Source organism: Cervus canadensis, chromosome 8 (assembly GCF_019320065.1).
Source record: "Cervus canadensis isolate Bull #8, Minnesota chromosome 8, ASM1932006v1, whole genome shotgun sequence".
NCBI classification, from domain to species: domain Eukaryota; kingdom Metazoa; phylum Chordata; class Mammalia; order Artiodactyla; family Cervidae; genus Cervus; species Cervus canadensis.
The window spans coordinates 34,494,507-34,518,819 of record NC_057393.1 but is presented as its reverse complement, the minus strand read 5'-3'; the positions used below and the strand labels follow the sequence as shown (position 1 = coordinate 34,518,819).

At 38.6% G+C, this 24,313-nt stretch overlaps 1 protein-coding gene and 1 pseudogene across 2 annotated transcripts in view; both read left to right on the top strand.

The window, feature by feature from the left end:
- LOC122446680 (cytochrome P450 2C18-like) overlaps window positions 1-13,905 on the top strand; it is a 36,026-nt gene extending 22,121 nt beyond the window's left edge. Inside the window, exons 7-10 of one of the 2 annotated variants that reach the window (XM_043477161.1) lie at window positions 3,122-3,309; window positions 4,032-4,100; window positions 11,211-11,352; window positions 13,333-13,905. In XM_043477161.1, coding sequence (XP_043333096.1) covers window positions 3,122-3,309; window positions 4,032-4,100; window positions 11,211-11,352; window positions 13,333-13,514 — 581 coding nt within the window. In that variant the 3' untranslated portion in view covers window positions 13,515-13,905. The remainder of the gene's footprint in view (window positions 1-3,121; window positions 3,310-4,031; window positions 4,101-11,210; window positions 11,353-13,332) is intronic. The other variant, XM_043477162.1, reaches the window with a different exon arrangement.
- Window positions 13,906-22,222: 8,317 nt separating this feature from the next.
- Window positions 22,223-24,313, top strand: part of LOC122446109 — a 31,666-nt pseudogene continuing 29,575 nt past the window's right edge.

Below are 24,313 nucleotides of genomic sequence, written 5' to 3'. Positions count from 1 at the left end.
GTCTTCTTCTTCCTTTATAGTCTATTTTAATGTGTCCTAATTTTCCATGTTGGTGATATCTCATATCTGTCTTTTATTAGCTTTAGACAATGTTTGAGCCAGAAGTTGCATTGTATATGGTTCTGACCCAATATCCTGGCAAACTTTAAAATATTCTTCTAGAGGGGCACCCTGTGCCTTGAGAGCCTGAATCACCTTTTCCTATTCTGAGTTAGCATTGTCATAAGCAAGAACTGGCATCAGCAAATCTCTCAAGCCACGTTGTGAGACTGTTTTATTTAAATTTTGATGTAGCCTGGCAATAAAATCTACATAAGGTTCCCTATCTGATTGTTTAATTTGGGTAAATGAAATCGAGCCTTGTCCAGGTGGATTTATTTTCTCCCAGGCTTTTAAACATATCATTCTCACTTGAGTGAGTAATTGATCATCAAGTTGTAACTGAGCTTGAATGTCAAAATGTACCCCACTACCCATTAATTGATCAAGTGTTATAGCAACTGGCGGGTTGGCTGTTGAATTTCTGCAAGCTTGTTGATTTGCCTCATCTTGCCACCAGGTCCTAAATTGTAAAAATTCTGAGGTGGATAGGCAAGTTCTGGCTATCATTTTCCAATCATAAGGAATTAACCATTCAGCTTTGAAAGTCCCTGAATTAGTCCCATGGTATAAGGAGAATTAGTTCCATATTGGGTACATGCAGTTTTATCTCCTTTATAGTTTTAAATGGTATGACATTATAATCATAATGCATTCCTCCTTGTGGGAATTGAGGATCTGGTGGGATTTGAGTTACAGCCACAGGGAGAACTAAAGCATCTTCATCCCACTGCAATTGTGCCATACGAACTCCCTTTTGTAAAGGCGTCATTTTATTAGGCACAGTTATCTGTGGTTTAAAAACAAATCCATCATCTCAAGGGGTTTCAGAATTGAAAGGAGGGGGCTCGACCAAAGGTGTAGTTGGTTGAGCGAGAAAGATCTGTTCTTGATTTCTATCATTTTTTTGGCTCTTATTTTTTATTTTTATTGATTGTTTCTCTTTTTCATCACCTATGTTATAATATAAATTTATTTTCTCCATTTGTTCTTGTGTTTGTTCTACGGAATCCCCTGAATCCGAGGTTTCGGATTGCAGCGGTCCTAAAGCTGTGTTTATAAGATTCCCTACTCACCATTCCAACAAAGGAATCTTTTCGCCGCTTTGGTAGGCACGGCGCAGGCAACGCGTATCTTCTTGCCATTCTTCATGCCTCAAAGTCCCTTTATCTTGATCTAGCCAGTAGCAATATTTTTCAATGGCAGAAAACAATTTTTTAGAAGAGAAGTGAGATATCTCAACCACCGAACTTTTTAACAAAGTTTTTAGCACTTGCATATAGTCACTATGTTTAGAAGGATTTTGCCCCATTGTTACCCTGATTGACAAATCCGCAGGGGTGTACTTACCAAGTACTTTCTTCGTCTGCCGAGCTGGCCGGATTTCCCTGCTTTCTCTGCTGCTAGGAGCTAGCCTCGCAGGCTGGATTCACTTTCGGGTCCCTGTTCCGGGGCCACTTGTCTAGACCAACCCGACAAGCAAGGATTCCGAAAGCGCGATACGGCAAGAATGAGAAAAGAGACACAAGAATTCATAGAAAAGCGAGGATGGGGGACCAACACCGCTCCAAGGTGAAGGTGCCGAAACTGGAGCCAAGCCAGCTTTATTATACTTTCAGCCGTGAATGAAAGAATATGTGGGGAGTTAAACTATAACTCACGTGGCCTTCAGGGCCAAAGAACAAAATGATCATTAACCATTGAATAATTAGGAAACGGTAATCAATAACAAATCAGTAACTGAGACTAATATTTTTATCGATAGATTTTCCACCAGATACGTAAAACCTGTGACTCTGAGACGCCGGTTGAGAAACTGTCTGGGGTCGGTTTTCCGACCCCAGGATCATATCTTCTTTTCAAGATTATGAACTGTTCCCTCTGGACTCGTTCCAAAAGTCTCATGCCTTATAGCATCCAGTTTATCAATAATTATAAATTTTTTTTGCGACCCTTGCCGGGGCCTGCTTTTTTTATTCTTCCTGTCTCCTACATGTGATGATAGAAATTTCTTGACTTAATAATATACTGTTTGTGTTTAAAGTGTTTCATCATTTCTATTTTTTTTTATTAATGATCCTCTATGCTAATATATGGGCTTCCCAGGTGGTGCTAGTGGTAAAGAACCTGTCTGCCAAAACAGAAGATGTAAGAGAGGCAGATTCGATCCCTGTGTTCAGAAGAGCCCCTGGAGGAGGACATAGCAACCCACCCCAGTATTCTTGCCGGGAGAATCCCATGGACAGAGGAACCTGGCAAGCTACAGTTCATAGGGTTGCAAAGAGTTGGACATGACTGGAGTGACTTAGCATGCATGCATGCTAATATATAGGCTTCCCTGGTGGCTCAGATGGTAAAGAATCTGCCTGCGATGCAGGAGACAAGGGTCGGGAAGATCCCCTGGAGGACGGCATGGCAACCTACTCCAGTATTCTTGCCTGGAGAATTCCATGGACAGAGGAGCCTGGTGGGCTCAGGAAGAGTCAGACACAACTGAGTGACTAACACTTTTTTCACTTTTCATGCTAATATATAGGTGTGCACAGATTTATCTCAAAGTCTAGCTTGTATGAGGGTCATTTGTACTTGTAATATGATAACTCTCTAAGTCTAGGTGTACTTCTGGACATATCAGTTCAGTTCAGTTCAATCACTCTGTCGTGTCCGACTCTTTGCGACCCTATGAACTGTAGCTTCCCCATGAATCGCAGCACACTAGGCCTCCCTGTCCATCACCAACTCCCAGAGTTTACTCAAACTCACGTCCATCGAGTTGGTGATGCCATCCAGCCATCTCATCCTCTGTGGTCCCCTTCTCCTCCTGCACCCAATCCCTCCCAGCATCAGGGTCTTTTCCAATGAGTCAACTCTTTGCATGAGGTGGCCAAAGTATTGGACATATAATTGATGTTTATAACGATGTTGGAACACCTATACAGAGTTTTATGTCACCCTGATTTGGTATGAAAATATGGCATGTGTTTTCCTCTTTTTTCCAGTAGTCTTACTTGTGTCTTATCAGCTAAAGTCCAGGAAGAGATTGACCGTGTGATTGGCAGACACCGGAGCCCCTGCATGCAGGACAGGAGCCACATGCCCTACATGGATGCTGTGGTGCACGAGATCCAGAGATACATTGACCTCGTCCCCACCAACCTGCCCCATGCGGTGACCCGTGACATTAAATTCAGAAACTACCTCATCCCCAAGGTAAAATTGTTTCTCTTACAGTGACCTCAACACCCTTGAAGTTCCCATATTCACAGTATGATTTCAGTCCTCAAGATGAGAGAATTGGGAAAATCATACATGTGGCAGCTTGATGGGTTTTGTGCTGTTTCCAATTTGTGGCTGTAAATCTTTATGACAGATCTCGATATCTGGCTAAGTCTCCCAAATTTGTTCTGCTTCTTTAATGTTGTTTTGACTACTCTTAGCTGTTTACATTTCCAGATAAATTTTAGTATTCATTTGTCAATTACCCAAAACATTCAGTTGTGATTTTTTTCTTGGTAGTATCAAATCAATTTGGAAACTGACATCTTGACATGTTGATGCTTTCAATTCACAGATACAGTTAATCTGGATTTTCTTTAATTTTTTGATACTGTTTTGTTTTTAGTACAGTGATTTGCACATCTGTTATGTTTTTCTGATATAAGTAATATTTTTGATCTTATTATACATTTTATAATTTTAAAATTGCTTTTTCCATTTTTTGGTATATCAAAATATCAAGATTTTATTATCTTGATGCCCTTATATCTAGCAACTTTTCCAGATTCATATATCATTGTTAATAATTTGTCTGTAGATTTATTTGTGATATCTATATGCACCACAATTCTGTTACCTGGTTTAGTACTTGTTTTATTCTTTATTTTCCAATTCTCATGACTTTGATTTACTTTATTGCATTATCACACTGGCAGGATTTCAAGGATAATATTGAACAAGGTCGTGATAGTGGCTGTTGTTTCATTTATGATATCCTGGAAGAGGTGAGGATTATATATCTCATCATTGAGAATGATATTTTATGTACATTTTTGTAAATATTAAAAAAAAACAGGTTAGGGAAATACTTCCTTATCCTATTTTTGTATGATTTGGGGGATAAACTTTATTTTTTATAGCAGTTTTAGGTTCACAGCAATTTTAAGCTGAAGATACAGTGATTTTCCATATACTTCCTGCCTCCACACATGCATTGCCTCTCCCATTATCAATATCCTCTACCACACTGGTACCCTTTTTTACAATTGATGAGCCTATACTGACCATCATTAACATCCAAAGTTCATCATTTACATTAGGGTTCACTCTTGTACATTCTGTGAGTTTGAGCAAGAGTCTAATGATATGTATCCATCATTGTAGTATTATATAGAGTAGTTTCATGGCTCTAAAAATCCTCTGTGCTCTGTCTATTCATCCCCCTCCCCCACAAACCCCTGGCAACCATTTTATGTCCATTGATTAGGAACTCCCTATTTTCCCCTCTCCCTTGCTGTTCACAATCTGTCTAATTTTTTCCACAAATGTGTGTATAATTTGATCAAATGAATTCTCTGCATTTGTTTACATGGTATATATTTTGTTCCCTCTGTCTCTGTCCCTTTCATATATAAAAAGCTGAATTTGATTCGCTAGATTTTATTGAGGACATTTGTATTTATATTTGTAAGAGGCTGGTCTACAATTATCCTTTCTCAAAAAATTTTTGTCCGACTTCTGATATCAAGGTAATGCTGGCCTCGTAAAATAGGTGGGAAATTTTCCATACTGTGGGTATATTTTTATTATATATATATATTTCTTTTGGGTGTTCAGTTAGTTCTGCCTTTTCTGTGCCTAATAAGTTTGGCTTAATCTCAGATATTACATAAGAAAAATACACAGTCTTAGGTGATGTTTATCTTCTCTGCTAGACAGAATTATGTAACACTTCCTATTTCAGAATTGTATATGTACACAGTCAAAAACTGACCGCAGATGCCAATTTACCTTTCCAAGTTTCTTCTGTCTGGAATCTGGAGACCAATTTTTGTTAACAGTTTTCCAGTGCTTTCTAACACATGGTTTCTGTTTTTATTCAGACTTTCTAGTTGGTGTCCTACAAGCTATTCTGTTTTGAAGACTGCATATGTTACTATTCTATATAAAAATAAGATAACTAAAAATTCTTCTTTGAGGATAAAAGGGTTGTGAGTTTCTTAAGGGTGAAATTATTACTGCTATCTTCTGGGAAATATGGAATTCTGAATATCTGTGTGCCCCTTATGACAACCACTAGTCACATGTGCCCAGTGGATGCCTGAAATGTAATTAATGCAACTGAGGAACTGAACTTTAAATTTTATTTACTTTTGACTAGCTTTAGCTATAAATAGCCACAGATCACTCAAGTCTATCATGTTAGAGCTGTTCTAAGTTTTTTTTTCCCTCTCACATGGGTTTAGAAATGCCTCATCCTTAATTCTGCAACACTAAAAACTTGAAAAACTAAAAACAAATATAAATGGAGTGCAATTTCATTTGGCAGTCAAAACGTTACTGGAACTGAAGTGAATCTATTTTTATTCCTTATTTATGCCACTTTGTGTGACTATTTATGTCCTACTGGAGATGTGTATACTGTCTGTAATACTAATTGTGTTTACCTCAAAATGTTGCAAGAATTAAACCAGGTAACACATATTTTAAAATATGAGCTAAAACTATGAGACATTTTCGTCTATCAGAGTGACGAGGTCAAAGGCTGGAAAAACCTTTTACTAGTGAGTATATACATAAACAAGTGCTTTCAGGTGCCACTGGTAAGACTGTAAATAAGTACATTTTTTCTTTTTTTGAAGGACATTTTGGCCATAACTATTAAAAAATAAAATATATCTTATAATGCAACAGTTATAATTCTTGGTGTCTACTACAAATGCTTGTGAAGGAATATCAAAATGTATCACTGCATCATTACTTGTAATAAAAAAAGTATTTTTAGCTACTAAATATTCATTGCAAGTTTAATGGCACATTTATATTGTGTAGCAAGAATAAGGTGGATGTATATGTGTTGACACACTTCCCAGGTGGAGCTAGTGCTAAAGAACCCGCCTGCCAGTACAGGAGTCATCAGAGACACAGGTTCGGTCCCTGGGTTGTGAAGATCCCTTGGAGGAGAGCATGGCAATCCACTCCAGTATTCTTGCCTGGAGAATCACATGGGCAGAGAAGCTTGGTGGGCTACTGTCCATAGGGTCACAGAGAGTCTGACAGGACTGAAGCGACTTAGCAGCAGTAGCAACATATGTGTTGACATCAAACAATATCTAAATTATTTCATTATAGAAAAAAATCAAAATCTCGTGGATGTTTGGCATTGGGTAAAAAGAGAAGAAAGTGATAAGTAGCATAAATGTATATAGGATTATCTGCTAATATGCATAATATCTGTGGAAGCACATATAACTAGTTGGTGGGAATGGTTGTTTTTGAAGAGTCTAAATGAGTTTGTGCAGCTAGATAGGAAGAAGACTTACTTTTTACTGTGTGAGCTTTTTTGTGACTTAATATCTTCCTCTATTTTTCACTTGAGGTATAAGTTATGTAAAAGAAAAGTCACCCTTTTAAGTACAGAGTCTAAAGAGTTTTGACCAATATGTGAAGTTATGTCACTACCAACACAAGTAAGATATAAACACATTTTCATCATCTTGAAAATTTCCCTCATTCTCCTTTTGCAACCAATCCATTTCCCCCAGTTTTAGCCCCTGATAACCACTAATCTGTTTTTAGTTCTATAGTTTTGCGTTTTCAAGAGTGCAATATAATGGAATGTGACGTAAGTGGAATAACTTGTAATCAATATATGCCTTTAATCTCTTTTTTATGTGGCAGAATATGTTTGATTCATCTTTTTATTGCATATATTAGTTTATTCCTTTTCTATTGATGAGTAATCCATCATATGGAGTACCACAAATTGTCTATTCATTGACTGATTGATGAATATGTGGGTTGTTTCCAATTTGGGGCCATTTGAATAAAGGTGCTATAAACATTTCCATATAGGTTTTTGTGTGGATGTAAGTTTTCATTTCTTTTAGGTAATAACGAAGAGTGAGAGTGTTGTTTAAATGTTTAACTTCATTTTTAAAAACCCATCAAACAGTTTTCTAATATGGCTGTGATATTTTCCATTCCAAGTAGCAATATATGAATGAGAGTTCCAGTTGCTGGGGGTACCCTTCATCACTTGCCTTTGTTAGTGTTCTTACACTTTTTAAAAAAAATTCATTATCTTGTATTAATGGCTTCTGTTTGTTTTGTTTGTGGTATTTATTAGTATTCCTCTAGCCAAATCACCTGCTTTCTACCCCAAACAAAGCAATATGTTTTGAAAATGGTTTTGAGGGGCTGTTCTCGGGTGGTGGTGGGAAAGGGAGTTTTGGTCAGATCGCCATTGATTGGTAGGGAAAAAAAGAAAAATATGAAACCAAGTACATGTCTTTCCCCATGTATACACCTGTATATATGTCCACTCATATGTCCGGCCAAGACAGCCCTTGGGGGCTTTGAACAATTATCTCAACGCCTCTTTTCCTTTCCCTTGTCCTGAGAAAGGGAAGGGGCAAAAGGGAGAGATTTCAGATCTGTAAATATTTTTAAACAAACAAAACATTTAAAACATCGTTACAAACTTTGGTGGAATTGATTGGCATGCTAATGGGCCGAATGCGTTCCCACTTTTCCGTAGAAGGGCTTGCAGGCTTGAGTCAAAAGAGGTCTGACCCCGCCAGGAAGGTGGGGGCGGAGGCAGAGTTAAAGGTTAAAGGTCGGGACCTCAGCGCCGCAAGGCGTTCCACTCGTTGGTACCCGTAGTCCCCGCGCGGAGAGTGACAGAGGAGGGGTGGAAGCCGCCTCGCGGCTTACACGGTGGGCTCTCCAACGCGCTTCGTTCCGCACAGGGAGCGCCTTGGGGTTGTTGGCTGCGCGGCGCGGTGAGACGTGATCCAACATGTGGCAAGAGTCTCCTCTCCGAGGGCGCAGGGCACGTGGGGCGGCGCCGCCTGGACCAGGTGGAGAACTCGATTTTCTCGTCCCCCAGCCTGGCGCGACAGGCTGGCAGCGCTCACAGAACCCTAGCCGGTGGCACAGTTGCGCATCCCGCAGGGCTCGGGGCTTGCACTTGGGATGAGGAGGGATGAGGTCGGAGACTAAGCAAAGGCTCATTCCCACACTGTTTTGTTGCTGTCGTTTATGCCTTGCCTTGTGCGTGGCTAAGTGGCCGGGTTGCGGGCAAACACCGGCCGCTGGCCCTAAAGGGAAGGGACCTTGGTGCGCAGTCTGCGTGTCCCCTGACTCCCCCGCCCTAACACTTGCTGATGTGCCCTCTAAATTTTAGACTGTAATAGCTGTGTAGTGATACCACATTTTGTTTTACCTATGTTTTTTTTTTTTTGGCAAATAGTGATATATATATATTTTTAATATGTTCATTGGCCATTCATATGTGTTCATTGAGTGTTTGCTCAAGTTATAGTTCTATTTTTTATTGGGTTGTTTGCCTTCTGTTCAGTTCAGTTCAGTCGCTCAGTTGTGTCCGACTCTGCGACCCCGTGGACTGCAGCACGCCAGGCTTCCCTGTCCATCGCAAACTCCCGGAGTCCACCCAAACCCATGTCCATTGAGTCGGTGATGCCATCCAACCCATCTCATTCTCTGTCATCCCTTTCTCCTCCCGCCTTCAGTCTTTTCCAGCATCAGGGTCTTTTCCAGTGTCAGCTCTTCACATCAGGTGGCCAAAGTATTGTAGTTTCAGCTTCAGCATTAGTCCTTCCAATGAATATTCAGGACTGATTTCCTTTAGGATGGACTGGTTGGATCTCCTTGCAGTCTTGTTTGCCTTATTACTTATTGCAGTTCTTTATATATTTTGCATGCAGTCCCTTTATCATGTCTAAGTGTTGCAAATATTTACTCCCAGTATGTGTCTTTTTCTTTCTTTTTTTGGTTTCTAACAATGTTTTTGAAAGAGCAGAATTTTTTTTTTTAGAAAAAAGCAGAGGTTTAAAATTTTGATGATGTCCAATTTATCAGTTATTTCCCTTATGACTTGTGTTTTTGTGTCATACTTATTTCCAGCATGTTATCAAATATTTATGCTCATCTTTTCTTTTTCAAGTTTTATACTTTTAGCTTTTATATTTAAGTCTATGATCCATTTAAAATTTATTTTTACTTATGGTGTGAAATAATGATCACACTTCTTTCTTCATGGATATCTACTTGTCCCAACACCATTTGCTGAAAATACACCTGCTTTTAAAATCTTAAAGTAACATTTTCTTGTATTATTTGTTTTGAGATTATACAAGGCAATAATTTTAACAATAAAATTATAAACCTTAGATGTGATAAACTTAAGGGGTGGAATTACTCCCAATTTTAAATTAAAAAATTTTAAAATTTAAATAGTATTTAAACACACAGTGGATATATATATAATATATGAAATATATATGGAAGTGTGTATATATTTACATTTTAACTACATACCTATCATCTGTCTATCACACTTAAACCTAAATAATACTTGGAAGTATGTATATCTTCCAAACAAGTGAACAAGGACTTTATCTACGTAAAGTAAACATTTACATCTACGTAAAGTAAAAACATTTGCACTAAAGGAATTATCTATACAGTAATTTTATCTAGTATATATATTATAATTACATTTTCTCAGTTATCCTAATATATCTTATGTAGTTTTTCTTGAAGGGACATCTAGTGTCCAGTCAAGGAACAAGTATTTCATTTATCTGTCCCTTTACTCCCCTGTTATCAAGAACAGTTCCTGTTCCTATGTTTATTTCAATACATTGACAACTTTGAAGAGTCCAAGACAATTGTCATTTTAAACATTTGGCAGTCTGGCTTTGGTAATTGTTTTCTTGAGATTAGATACCAATTCTGTGTATTTGACAAGAAAATTACATAGGCGATGTTGTGTATGTCCCACTGCATCGGATTTTGGCTGAAGACATGTATTGTCAGTTTATCCCATTAGTGGTAATGCTAAGATGATCACTTATTAAGGAGGAATCTTCCATATCTCTCTATTGATGAGTGTCTGTTTTCATAGGTAATTAATTAAAAATCTATGGCATGTACTTTAAGACTTAGTGTATACTGTTTCCCAAAACATTCATCCAACAGTTTTAGTAATAATTGATAATCTTTATCTGCTTTGTTGAAAAATGAGAATTTTTCTAATTTTATCATCTTTTTTTAAAAAATCCAGAATTCATTCATAATGTGTTTCTCCACATTTTAAAATTAAGAGAAACAAATTTCATCCCAAAGATAAATGTTCAGTAGTTGTTAGTGTATTTGTCTAAGAAATCATTTTTTCCTCTTGGGAATATTTTCTTTTTTATTGTGGTAAAATAAGTTATAATGTAAAAATTACCATTTTAACTATTTTAAAGTGAGCAATTCAGTGAAATATAGTACATTCACAATGTTGTGCAACCATAGCTACTGTCTAGTTCAGAACATTTTTATCACTCCATAAAGAAACCCAACCCATCCATTAAGCAGTCATTGCCCATTCCTCCCTCCCTCCAGCCCCTGACAACCACTAACCTGTTTCTGTCTGTATGGATGTGCCAGATGTCATTTTTAATCGTATCAGACCTCTATTTTTGAAAAGCCCTGTAAATAGGTTCCAAATACATCTGACTTTTCAAGAGCCATCAGAGGCTTTCATTTTAAAACATAATCCACATATGAGATGTATGAAAACGAAATGATGAAATTGAGCAAAACAAACAGCAGTGTCTAAACTGTGATAACAGGAATTCAGAAACCAAGTAACCAAGTACTCAGTACTTCTATGCTATTGGAGGCCACTTTAGTAACATCACTGCCATTGAGCTTAAACCCATCCATGTTTATTGCTTGGTCTGTCTCTCTGGAATTGCCACTGCCCTTCTTTGGCCCTGGGTCTCCTCACCTATAGATCAAAGATTGGACTAAATGATTTGCAACATTTCTTTTGCTCCATGACTTCTTATAACTCAGTTGATCTTCATCCTTCATTCCAGGGCACGACTATAGTGACATCACTGAGTTCTGTGCTACATGATGACAAAGAATTCCCCAACCCAGAGGTATTTGACCCTGTCCATTTTCTGGATGAGAGCGGCAACTTTAAGAAGAGTGACTACTTCATGGCTTTCTCAGCAGGTAATAAAATTAATTTCCTTAAGTACTTAGGGAACAAGGTACCTTTCTGGAGTTGGTTGGAACTTAATGATGCCATCTCTGGGGCTGGTAGAAATGCTTTTTGTCCACGATCACAAGCACCACTCTCAATTCCCATGTGTTTCCCCCCTCACCACATATCCCCAGTATTGGAACTTCAGGGAGGTGACCCAGTTCTTCCAAAGTAAGAAAGCTAGAAAACAGGTTAATTGAATTATGCCTATAGCATAATTCAATAATAATCTTAGGTAGCACTGAGCTACCTGTGAGCTCCTTTTAGCAGGTGAAACTTTTAGATTTTGCTTCTCTGCCATGAGAAAGGTACGTAAGTCCATAAGTTTGAGTATTTTCCTTGAGTGATATCCCTCACTCCCTAGGCTGAGTTCTGGGGTTAAAAGTACAGAATGGGCACCAAAGTGGGCTCACAATCTAGTTAGGGAAGTAGATTACTAAAGAGAACATTGAATAGTGTTGTGAGAGAGGAAAGCACAGGCTGCTCATGAGACCAGAAGGAGAAACACTTTTCTGGTCACTCATACCCACAGTGAGGCATAAAATGGAATAAGGAACATTCTTACAGAAGAAAGGGAATTTGAACTGCCTCACAGGAACAAAGTGAGAAGAGAAGGCAGAGCACTTTTACAGGAGCAGGACATTCTTTTAGATTGAGAAAGTCAGACCCTGCCAGCTAACTGTAGTGTCAATGCATCCTTGGGAATGTGGCAAGATACCCTGCAGTGGTTCCAGAGCACTGTGATCATCCTCCACTCTTGATCATAGATCTTGGATACTGGGTCTCCACAACTACAGTGTGTGCTGAGTCTCTGGCCACAGATTCACCTCCATGTATTTGATGGCTTTTGATGCCTGCTTTGTGTCATCTTCTGAGCCTTCATTTCAAAAGCACACATTTTAGCATAGCAGAGGAACCAGAATTACGATTCAAGGTGATTCATGCTTCAACTGAAGCAATGAATGTGATATTGAGAAAACCCAGAGAGGGCAAGATTCTGTTGTTTGTGGAGATCGCAAAGACCATAAAGAGGAAATGACATGGGGGCGTAGGTCATGAAGGAAGTGTCAGGGACATGCATCTTGACAGAGTGAAACATCATGAGACAAAATTAGAGGTTTAATGGTGTTTTGGAGATTGATGAAGAGTGGATATCGCTCGCACTGAGAGTAGAGGGTGTGAAGAATGGAAAGAATGATATGGAACATCATGTTGCTGCTGCTGTGTCGCTTCAGTCGTGTCCGACTCTGTGCGACCACGTAAACGGCAGCCCACCAGGCTCCCCCGTCCCTGGGATTCTCCAGGCAAGAACACTGGAGTGGGTTGACATTTTCTTCTTCAATGCATGAAAGTGAAAAGTGAAAGTGAAGTTGCTCAGTTGTGTCCGACTTCTAGTGACCCCATGGACTGCAGCCTACCAGGCCCGTCTGTCCATACTGGGAACAAAATATGAAGGGCCAGCTCAACTCATTTGGACCTCATAACAGATGGGAGAGACATTTAATATTTTCAAGTGGGAGACTGACACATTTAGACATGTGCTTTTGAAAGCACGTGGAGGAAAATTATCTTTGGCTGAATTTTGTGCCAAAAATAGAAAGGAAGCACATATGTACAAGTTTCCTCCGCTCAGGGCTTCTCCTTTCAGCCCACCTGGACAAACAGAGTAGGGGTGTTTATACAAAGATTGATGGAAACTGGAAGTGGAATAGAGCAGTTAAAATGTGGGAATACATGATGAAGTACTTGACGCTGAGCTGACAATCAATATTTACTGAATGAAAAGTTCCTATGAATATATTAGGTGAATAGCGAGTGTGTCTCTCCTTCTGTCTCTCTATCTCTAACCATCTTTCCAGGCCTCCATCTGTTCAATCATTCATACATTTTGTGACAATTCAAAATGTAATGTTCAAGGAACAAATCTCCTCTGTGTGTGTTATTTTCAGGAAAACGAAATTGTGTGGGAGAAGGCCTGGCCCGCATGGAGCTGTTTTTATTTTTGACCACCATTTTACAGAAATTTACCCTGGAATCTGTGGTTGACCCAAAGGACCTCGACACCACCCCAGTTTCTAGTGGGTTTGGCCATGTGCCACCCCTGTACCAGCTCTGCTTCATTCCTGTGTGATGAAGGGCAGTCCATCGGCTGCTGCTGTGCTGGTGTCTGTAATTACTCTCCTCTGGGGCATCATTCACCTCCTTCTTACTACCAGGGATACTCTTTTCTGACCGCCCATCTCATACCACCACAATTTTCTCCAGTAAATATCCAACTTCTATGTGAATATCCGATAAATATACAACTTCCATGAAAGGAAAGTCTCCTGAGTTTTACTGCACAAATATATTCGCTGTCTTCATATTCTGTAACACTTATATTGACTACCACATATGCTAATACTTACTTAAGAGTCAGTACCGTATTATCACTGTAAAACAGAGTAGAATGGTTGGTATAAGCTAACACATAGCCATTTGCTCTCCAGATGTTCTAAATAAAAAGCAGCAGTATTTGCTGAGCCAGTCTCAGACTTTCCTTCTTTTGTACGTAATGCAGGTAAGAAATGAATGAAAGTAAGAGTCTGAAGAGGCTGTGCTTGTCCTCATAATGATTAACACAGATAGGGACAAAGGGGAAGAGGGTAAGAACACTATGTGCTGAGTATCACCTGGGCTTATTTGAGGATTGGATTTGGAAAAGAGAGAAATTGTGTCCAAGAGCAGCTCCAGCCTGTAGGGAAATAGTGAGAAAATCAGCAATTGGGAGGACTGAATAATAAGTGTTAGAATTCATTCCTCTGGTTGGTGTTACTATGAACACTAAAAGAAGATATGAAATGTTCACATTACTTTGTGTTTCAAACTTATAGTCAAATATTAACCTATGTTTCTGTATTTCTAATCATGTATTCTAAGTGTTATTCTTTTCTCTGTGAGGAAGAACAAAATCCCTTGAAGGTGTCACCAGATTCTATTTTTTTCTACTTTCCATCACATTGTTTTATATGTAACATCAGTGATGGCAATATGATGCTATGATCCTGAACTTTTTAGTCTCAAGACATCTCTGAAATATAGATAGCTGAGAGATAAAGAATATCTTTGGGTTATCCCTGAAACACTAATGGAAATGAGAATTAGAAATTCCTGTTGAAGGTTTTATTAATATTATACAAAATATTTGACTTCTTTTAAGGAAACATGTACTAAAATAATTCAGGTCTTTGATACCAAGATCAGGTATCAGGTCAGCAGTTTACATTCAGGTTAGCAGTTTACACTCACCTGGTTCAGAGTATAAATTCTTTGCACATACTACCAAATTTTCTCTCTGACACTTGCATTTGTTTTAAAAATGTATGAAGCCAACTATTAGCTTATACCCCAATAAACTAGTTTTTCACATATGAATACTTAGTATTGCCATTGGACATCTGAAAAAGTGCTCAGCAACATTAAGCTTTATGGAAGTGCAAATTTAAATTTTAATGAGATATCCTTAGATGGCCATCAGAATGGTTAAAATGAAAAAAAAAATTATACTAAGTTTTGGCAAGAAAGTGAAGCAACCGGCATTCTCAGAGTAATATTGTAAATTAGTTCAACCATTTGGACAACTATTTGGCCATTTTTTTGGAAGTAAACACATGAATGTCCAGCAGTTTCACTTGTAAGTATGTACTGAACAGAAATGCAGTACTTTGGGATTTCAACAAGACATGTTTAGAAATGCACATAACAGCACCAATCAAAATAACCCCACACAGCAAGAACCTGAAATGTCTATAACAGTACAATGGAAAACATAAATTATGCAATTCTTTTTCATAATTTGTGTCTTGATTATACGGAAATATTCACCCTCTGTTAGTGTGTTGGCATGCACATTTAGAATATGCATATTTTCTCTATGGATGTTATGCTTCAATTAAAACATTTAAAGGCAAACAGATCTACAGAAGAAATATTTGAGCAGTAATTTCAGAGAATTTCACAAAATTAATGTCAGATGCCATGCCACACGTTCAGGAAACCTTAAGAACATCAGGTTGGAAAAATACCCTGAAGTCTACATGTAGGTATATCACATTCAAACATAGAATATAAAAACAAAGAAAGTATCTGAAAGAAGCCAGAGGAAGAAAAAAATCTTACCTTTAGAGGAACAGAATAAGAATTACATTGGGATTTTCTTCAAAATCTGTGCAAGCAGAAAGAGATTGGAGTGAAGTATTTAAAGGAAGAAAAAATGCACCAACTTTGATTTCTGTATACAGTGAAATTGTCTTTAAAAGTGAAGAGATAAGGACCCTCAAACAAACAAAATGGAGAGAATTTGAATCCAGTCCTTGACTGGCAAGAGGGTACCTACATGCGAAACACATGCACATAGAATCTACATGCAGATCTTACACCCTTTACAAAAATTAACTAAAAATGGATCATAGAACTTAATGCAGAGTGCAAACTTTTAATTCCTAAGAGATCACATGAGAGAAAATATAGGTTACCTTGACTAGGTGATGACTTTTAAAATTAATCTCTGAAGCATAATCCACAAAAATAATTGATAATTTGGAGTTCATTAAAATTAAAACCTTCGACTCTGTGATATATACTGTCAATGGAAGGAAGAGACAAGCAACAGACTGGGATAAAGTATTTGCAAAAGGCATATCTGGTGAAGGACTGTTACCCAGAATAAGCAAAGAGCTCTTAATTAAAACTCAACAGTCAGAAATAAAAAACCTGATTTTTAAAATGTGCAAAATATCTGAACAAAAACATTAGCAAATAAGATATCAAAGGGGCAAATAGGCAGGTGAAAAATGCTCAACATCATATATAATTAGAGGCTTGCAATTAGATACCACTACACACATCATGTGTGTGTGTGCTCAGTTCTTTGTGTGTGTCCAGTTCTTTGCAGCTCCGTAGACTGTAGCCCACCAGGCTCCTCTGCCCATGGAATTTTCCAGGCAAGAATACTGGAGTTGGTTGCCATTTCCTTCTCCAGGGGATCTTCCCAACTCAGGGATCAAACCCATGTCTCTTGTGTCTCATGAACTGGCAGTTGGATTCTTTACCACTTGTGCCACCTGGGAAGCACACATTATAAAATGGCTAAGGTCCAAATCATTGACAAAACCAAATATTGACAAGGATGTGGAGCTGCAACGTTTGTTAGTTGTTACTGGTGGGATGCAAAATGGTATAACCACTTTGGAAGAGCTAGCAGTTCCTTAAAAAATGAAACATATACTTACCATATGATCCAGCAGTCGTACTCCTTGGAATTTACTCAAATGAGCTGAGATCTTACATCTGCACAAAAACCTGCACATTAATGTTTTTAGTTACTTTTTAAATAAAAACATGTTTATTTATAAAATTAACTTTTATAATTGCTTTATTCATAAATTTATGTCAAAACTTGGAGGAGTCGAGATGTCCTTCAGTTGTTGAAGCATAAACAGTAATATATCAATTGAATGGAATATGATTCATTGTTAAAAAAAAAGGTAGCAAGCCATGAAAAGAACCCTAAGCACATTATTAAATGAAAGAAACCAGTTTGAATGCTACATATTGTATAATTCTAACTCTGTAACATTCTAGAAAATTATGGAGACAATACAAGATCAGTGGTTTCCAGGGGCTTGGGAAGGAGGGACAGATAGATGGAGCACAGAGAACTTTCAGGCCAGTGAGATAATTTTGTATAATACTTTAATGGTGGATACATGCTCATGCTACATTTGTCAAAATCCATAGAACGTACAAAATTAAGAGTGAATCCTAATATAATCTGTGAACTTTGATTTATCATGTGTCAGTGTTATATCATTAATAGAATAAGTGTACCATACTGGTGAGGGTTGCTGGTGGTGGGATAGGCTGTGTGTGTGTGAGTATGTGTGACCACTGTGTACCTAAAACTGCTGTAAAAAATAAATTCTATTCTTTAAAAAGAAAACCCCTAACCCACAACTCCAGCCAACCTGAAGTTTGCATTACTCTGTGACAGTGGAGGACTTAATATTCATGGTGTCCTAATCATTTGGACAACAGGAATGCTATTTGATGTGAAATGTCATTGACTGGGAATTGAAAAACAGATTCTAACTGAAGGCCTTGTAAGAATGTAGTGAGGATACTTTATCCACTGTCGTTAATTGCTCATTAAAATAAAGGCTAGATTAACTGATCTCAGAGATACTTTCAGCCTTTAAATTATCTTTGACTCTTTCACTCTATAAAAAGAAATAGCTTTAACAGAAGGAATGTTAAGCAGAGCAAGCACACTGATTTCTCAAGGAATAAAATTGCTCTAACGAAAGTGACTGAATTTATTTCATCCAAAATTAGGTAGAGTTTAGACCTCTGTAAGTTAGGCAGCAAGTTACTACTTCTTCTTTTCTAGTTGAAAGGTACACCATGTCTTGTATTCATTCAAGTTAATAAGTTACAAAACTAAACTTATCTGACCCCCCACTTTAATCAGCTGGTGCAGTAATTATTAACTCAATTGACATATTTGAAAATTCATTGACTAGGATGAGTCACAGAATATTGAATCATGGTACATATGCAGTAAGTGTGGTGACCCTGGTGAACTGAATGTTTGCTTGGAGATGTGGGTTCCAGTCTCAACTCGATCACCTGCAGGTGCCATGTACACCCTTAGCACAGAAACTGAATCTCCAAGGCCCATCCATGAATTGGAAATAATTTTACCTTTGAGAAAGGTAATTGAGATAATCATAAGAGATATTATGGTGGGAAAATTCTCTGTTTAAGGTGAATAAGATATGAATCCATGTAAACATGAGGAATAAAACATCTTGTAATTAGCTTTTGGTGGTTTAGTCGCTAAGTTGTGTTCGACTCTTGAGACCCCCTGGACTGTAGCCCACTAGGCTTCTCTGTCCATGGGATTTCCCAGGCAAGAATACTGGAGTGAGTTGCCATTTTCTTCTCTAGGGGATCTTACTCACCCAGGGATCAAACCTTGGTCTCCTGCACTGCAGGCAGATTCTTTATCGACTGAGCTACCAGGGAATTCCCAGGTATTAGCTCTTAACAAAAACTTGTTTTTCCTTACTAAAAGAGCTTAGGAATAACTTCACTAATTAATTTTGAATAAATATGATGATATGTTGTAGAACACGTTTGTAAAGCATTGTCATTGTGATCGAGTGATGTTTACCTTTCCAGTGATATTTAGATCTTCATGACCACTGTCATCTCCTGTTCTGGTCTGCATGTTATAGTGGCTCCATGCTGTAGGTCTGTTTAATGAAGTCCTTGCCTCCCATCCTCCACTGAATCCATATGTGTTGTTCTGTGTAAAATCTCCCTTCCTTGCTGTTGATGACAATTTTAAATTATAATGGAGTGATCACAGGATTCCCAGGTGACTCAGTGGTAAAGAATCCAGCCAATGCAGGAAATGCGGGAGACACAGGCTCAATCCCTAGGTCAGGAAGACCCCCTGGAGGAGGAAATGGCAACCCATTTCAATATTTTTGCTTGGGAAATCCCATAGACAGAGGAGATTGGTGGGCTGCAGTCCATGGGGTCACAAAAGAGTTAGACATGACTGAGCAACTGAGCACAATCACAGTTTAGGCATACAAAAACAGGAGGCAATTGAGGATCTGGTCTCCAACATGTCTCTGCACCCCTGAGAACTTGACATCCCTTTGACCTGTACCAGACCCAATGTTCTAAAGGTCTTCCCTTGTAATTGTGCAACTGTTTCTGAGCCCAGCCAATGTTTATGTAACAGAAACTTTCACCCATTGCCATATCCAATTACGATTCTTGATAAGTAACTCATTGTGGGCTGCAGTCCATGGGGTCACAAAAGAGTCAGACATGACTGAGCAACTGAGCACAATCACAGTTTAGGCATACAAAAACAGGAGGCAATTGAGGATCTGGTCTCCAACATGTCTCTGTACCCCTGAGAACTTGACATCCCTTTGACCTGTACCAGACCCAATGTTCTAAAGGTCTTCCCTTGTAATTGTGCAACTGTTTCTGAGCCCAGCCAATGTTTATGTAACAGAAACTTTTACCCATTGCCATATCCAATTACGATTCTTGATAAGTAACTCATGTGTCTAACCATACTCTTGCAATCTTCCCCTTTATAAGTCTCCACCATTTTGTAGTCCAGTGGAACACAATTCAAGTGCTTCTTGAGTCTGTGTCTTCTAGGCTACAGTCCTAACAAACCCTCAGTGAACACCTTTTTATTTCAATCAGGTCTTTTCTAAAATTTTGATTAGCACTGTGCAAACTTCATTCTGTTGCTTCTGACAAAGACAGACTTCAAAAGGCAATAGAAGCAATTGTGTCTGGAAGCAGCTGGGAGGCTGGAGTCATAGTTTCTCAAACTTTCCCTACTAAATTATTGAGATTGGCTCTTCCCTCAGTTACTTGAGTAAGTTTTACCTCTGCAATGATGGAGAAGGGAGAATATCTGTTTTTGATTTCTTGTTTTGAGAATCTGTGACCCTTTTTTCCTTGGATCAAGTAGGAGACATCTGTTTAATGTGAAGCCTGTTATTTTGTGGTCAGTGGGGTATATATTCAGAGTAATGTATCTGGGGGTGGTGGAAGAAACTTTCACATATTCAGGTATGGGGAAGTCATTCTGGCTTATACATGATTTGACATGAACTTTATGATAACTAGAACAGCCTGTCTCATGGTCTGTTTTCATACCTTGTATATCTGCTTTAACTCTTAAAGAGTGCATTATCCAGATGTAAAGAATGTCCACTTTGAAGATAGGGATACAATGCCTCCCTTCAAATGCCATCGAAGTTAAGGCTGTCTTCCAAGATGTCAAAGTCATACTAACTCTCTGGGCATGTGCTGATCTGTCTCTTTTGAAACTTTGAAGAAATGTTCCCATGTCATGTTTGATGTGTATTCTTTTTTCTGATAAGTTGTAAAACTGTACTGAAAACCATGCTTCTCTAGAGCTATTTTTCAGAGCTACTGAGAGGCTCTCTCTGTGGTATAGACCTCAATTTTACTTGAATAAAACTCTCTTCTGTTCCTTATTATAAACTGCTTATTGATTATTTGTGTTCACAGGGTTTTAGTTGTCTTGCTCAATTTGTTCTTGAGGCAACTATGGTGTGAGTGCATTATAACTGATGGACATCAGAAGATCTTAAATTAAATCTTAGTTTTATTAATTATGAACCTTGTGACACAGGACAGGCTTCCTGTTCTCCCAGAATCTCTCTTTCCCCCATTTGAAAAAATACAAAATAATAATCCCTATTTCCAATATATTTCTTTTCTTTCTTTCTTTCTTTCTTTTTTTTTTTTGTGGGCAGGGGAGGGAGGCTGAAGATATCAAGGTGAAAGGATGTAAATTTGCTTAGCTAATTACTTTATTTCTGTTTGGCCATTCAAATTGTTTGAATTATGTTAATGCTAACCAGAAATTCCAAGAATGGAGACCTGGTTGAAATAAACAGGTGTTTAATTGATGTTTATTAGGACTGTAGCCTAGAAGACACACATTGAAGAAGACCTTGAATTGTGTTCCACTGGACTACAAGGTGGGGGAAGCTTAACAAGGTAAAAAACAAACAAACAAAAAAAAACCAAGGTAAAAAACACAAGGTTACATAAATTATTTGTCAAGAACTGTGATTGGAGCTGCATGAATTAATGGTGCTTTTTGTCAAGCAAGGGTAGGTTGAGGTTCAAAATGATTACAGAATGGAGTGTGTGGGTACTTGAAACTACAAGGCGGCAGCTTGCTGCAGCTAGCATATACTGTTTTCTTTTTTTAAAAGGTGACACTTTACTGATTGAAAAGACCACAATTTAGAAAATGTTAGTGTATTCACATTATGCATTATCTAATTCCAAGATATTTTTATCACTCCAGAAAGAAATACTGCCCATTAAGCAGACACTGCCCATATTAAGCAGACACTAGCCATTGAAATGGAGAAGGAAATGGCAAACCACTCCAGTATTCTTGCCTGGAGAATCCCAGGGACAGAGGAGCCTAGTGGGCTGCCGTCTATGGGGTCATACAGAGTTGGACACGACTGAAGCGACTTAGCAGCAGCAGCAGCAGCAGCAACCATTGAAAATGGCTAGTGGTATCTTTGAGTTTGACACAGTTCTGAAAATTCAGGTTCTCGGATATGCAGAAATATGTCCGAAACCACATCTACAATGGCCACGCATTTCCATTCTGGTGGCCAGGACCATAATTAACTTCATTTTGATTTTTAAGTTATCTTAACTATGTCATCATTAGCTGTTTTATGTATAGGCAGCTGTAATGTTAGTATAGTACATTAAAATGTTTTAAAATCTTTCATATTCAAGGACAAATTAGATTTTAGATACATGTGTATATTAGATAGTGTTAGATATAACATTACAAGATACTCTTTTTAAAATATAAAGGACAGAATACGCTGATGTTCCTCAAAATCATAAATTCCCAACTGGTTGTTGACTTCAGTCCAGAATTTTGAGCCTTTTTTGGCATCAAACTATTTATGTCAATAATTCTCAATCCTGGTTGTGTGTTAGAACCACTTAATTTTTTAATTAGCAATACCTGGACCCCAACCCAGTACAAATAAACCAGAATCTCTCGAGTCATCATTGGACACAGAGAAAATAAGACTAAACTACAGTTTGTTTTTGTTTTTGTCAGAGTGGCAAAGTCCCACAGAATAGAGTACAAAGTGGGTATGATTGATTGATATCTTTACACCTAGGACAGGTGCAAATTGCATTAGCAGGGACTGTTATAAAAGCTTTAGACTTCATGCTGACAGCCGTCTGAGTGAGAAGAGACAGCGTCAATGGATCTGGCTGTGGCCCTGGTGCTCTGTCTCTGCTCTCTGCTTCTCCTCTCACTCTGGAAACAGAGCTCTGGGAGAGGGAAGCTCCCGCCGGGCCCCACTCCTCTCCCGATTCTTGGAAACATCCTACACTTAGATGTTAATGACATCAGCAAATCCTCAACAATGTAAGTAGGTTTTATGCTCCTCCAGTGGCTTGCAAACAGTAAGTAAATTAAGCCCAGTTATGACACTAGTGGGCTTCCCTGGGGTTTCCTAGGTGGTGCTAGTGGTAAAGAACCCGTCTGTCAATGCAGGAGACTTAAGAGACTCAGGTTTGATCCCTGGGTTAGGAAGGTCCCCTGGAGGGACCCACTTCAGTGTTCTTGCCTGGAGAATCCCATGGACAGAGGAGCCTGGCAGGCTACAGTCCATAGGATTACAAAGAGTTGGACACAACTGAAGCAACTTAGCATGCATGCATGGTGGCTCAGACAGTAAAGAATCTGCCTACAATGTGGGAGACCAGGGTTTGATCCCATCCCTGAGTCAGGAAGATCCCCGAAGAAGGGAATGGCTACCCATTCCAGTATTCTTGTCAGGAGAATTCTATGGACCAAGGAGCTTGGCAGGCTATAGTCCATGGTGTCGCAAAGGGTTGGTCATGACTGACTAACACACCAGTCTATCCTAAAGGAAATCAGTCCTGAATATTCATTGGAAGGACTGATGCTGAAGCTGAAACTCCAATACTTTGGCCACCTGATGCGAAGAGCTGACTCATTGGAAAAGACCCTGACGCTGGGAAAGATTGAAGGCAGTAGGAGAAGGGGACAACAGAGGATGAGATGGGTTGGATGGCATCACCAACTTGATGGATATGAGTTTGAGCAAGCTCCGGGAGTTGCTGATGGGCAGGGAAGCCTGGCATGCTGCAGTCCTTGGGGTCACAGTCAGACATGACTGAGCAACTGAACTGAACTAACACACACACACACATGATACTAATACATATTTCTGGGGGCATATTGTCAAAATAGCTCCTTGTGTAGCAAATTAGTCCCTGTAAATACTGTTACTTCTCTTGCCTTTTCAGGCATGTCATTGTCATAAATAGAGGAACAAAGTAGAGTTTTGTGAGTAGAGAAATGTTTAGCTCTTTGTATGGTTGAAATAAAAGTGTCAGAAGCTGGGAGTATTGCTTCCCTTCTTTGTTTCATAGCCATTCGCTATGATTTGGGACAGAAGGTAAATGGTAAGTGAAGTGTTTTGTGATTCAAGATTTTCTTCCAGAAGTCATATACTATATAAGCTATGTGTTTCCTTCAGATGGGCAGGAAAGTAGGACTTTTCTGAAAAAGGGCATTGTGCCTGAGGTTAAGGAATTAGCTTGAAATCAGAACCAGCATGAGTGAATGAAAGAAAAAGTCATCAGTCAGGGCCCAGTTGGTGGCAGCAGCATTCATTTACATTCTGCAGGAAGCTGGTGTCTGTACCCTGTGAATGCTGCAGGCTGGAAGATGTTTTTCTTCCACGAGATGCTGTATGGCCTGGCACTGCCTCTATGATGCTTCTATTCTTTCTGTTTTACTAATACCAGTGGATCTCAAACTGTGCTGGGCATTAGAGTTATCTGCACTTATTTTTAAAATACAGATTTCTAATATTCATCTTTGGGCTACAGAATCACAACTCTAATGACTGACCTGTGGTGATTCTGAAGCAGGCAGGTGGCTGTTGGTTTAAAGGTGGGCCTGGAGGGTTGATACATTGCCCAAGGATCAGAGATTGAGTAAGAAAGTTTTCAAATTTGAAGCTTCTAAATATAGCCATGGAACGCTGGAAATGAATTGAAATTCTCCACCTCAGTTTCCTTATTTATAAGTTGGGGTGAATAAACCTGCTGAAGATGCTGATATGTGGATTAATTATAATCTGTGTACCAGTTACTTGAGTCCCATCTATAAAGTGGAAACTGTAACAATTACTATAATACTTATGTATTCAGAAATATTTTAGGCTGTTTGTGGAAGAATAGAAATGTAAAAGTGTGATAATAATATATTCTGAGTCAGGTATTATA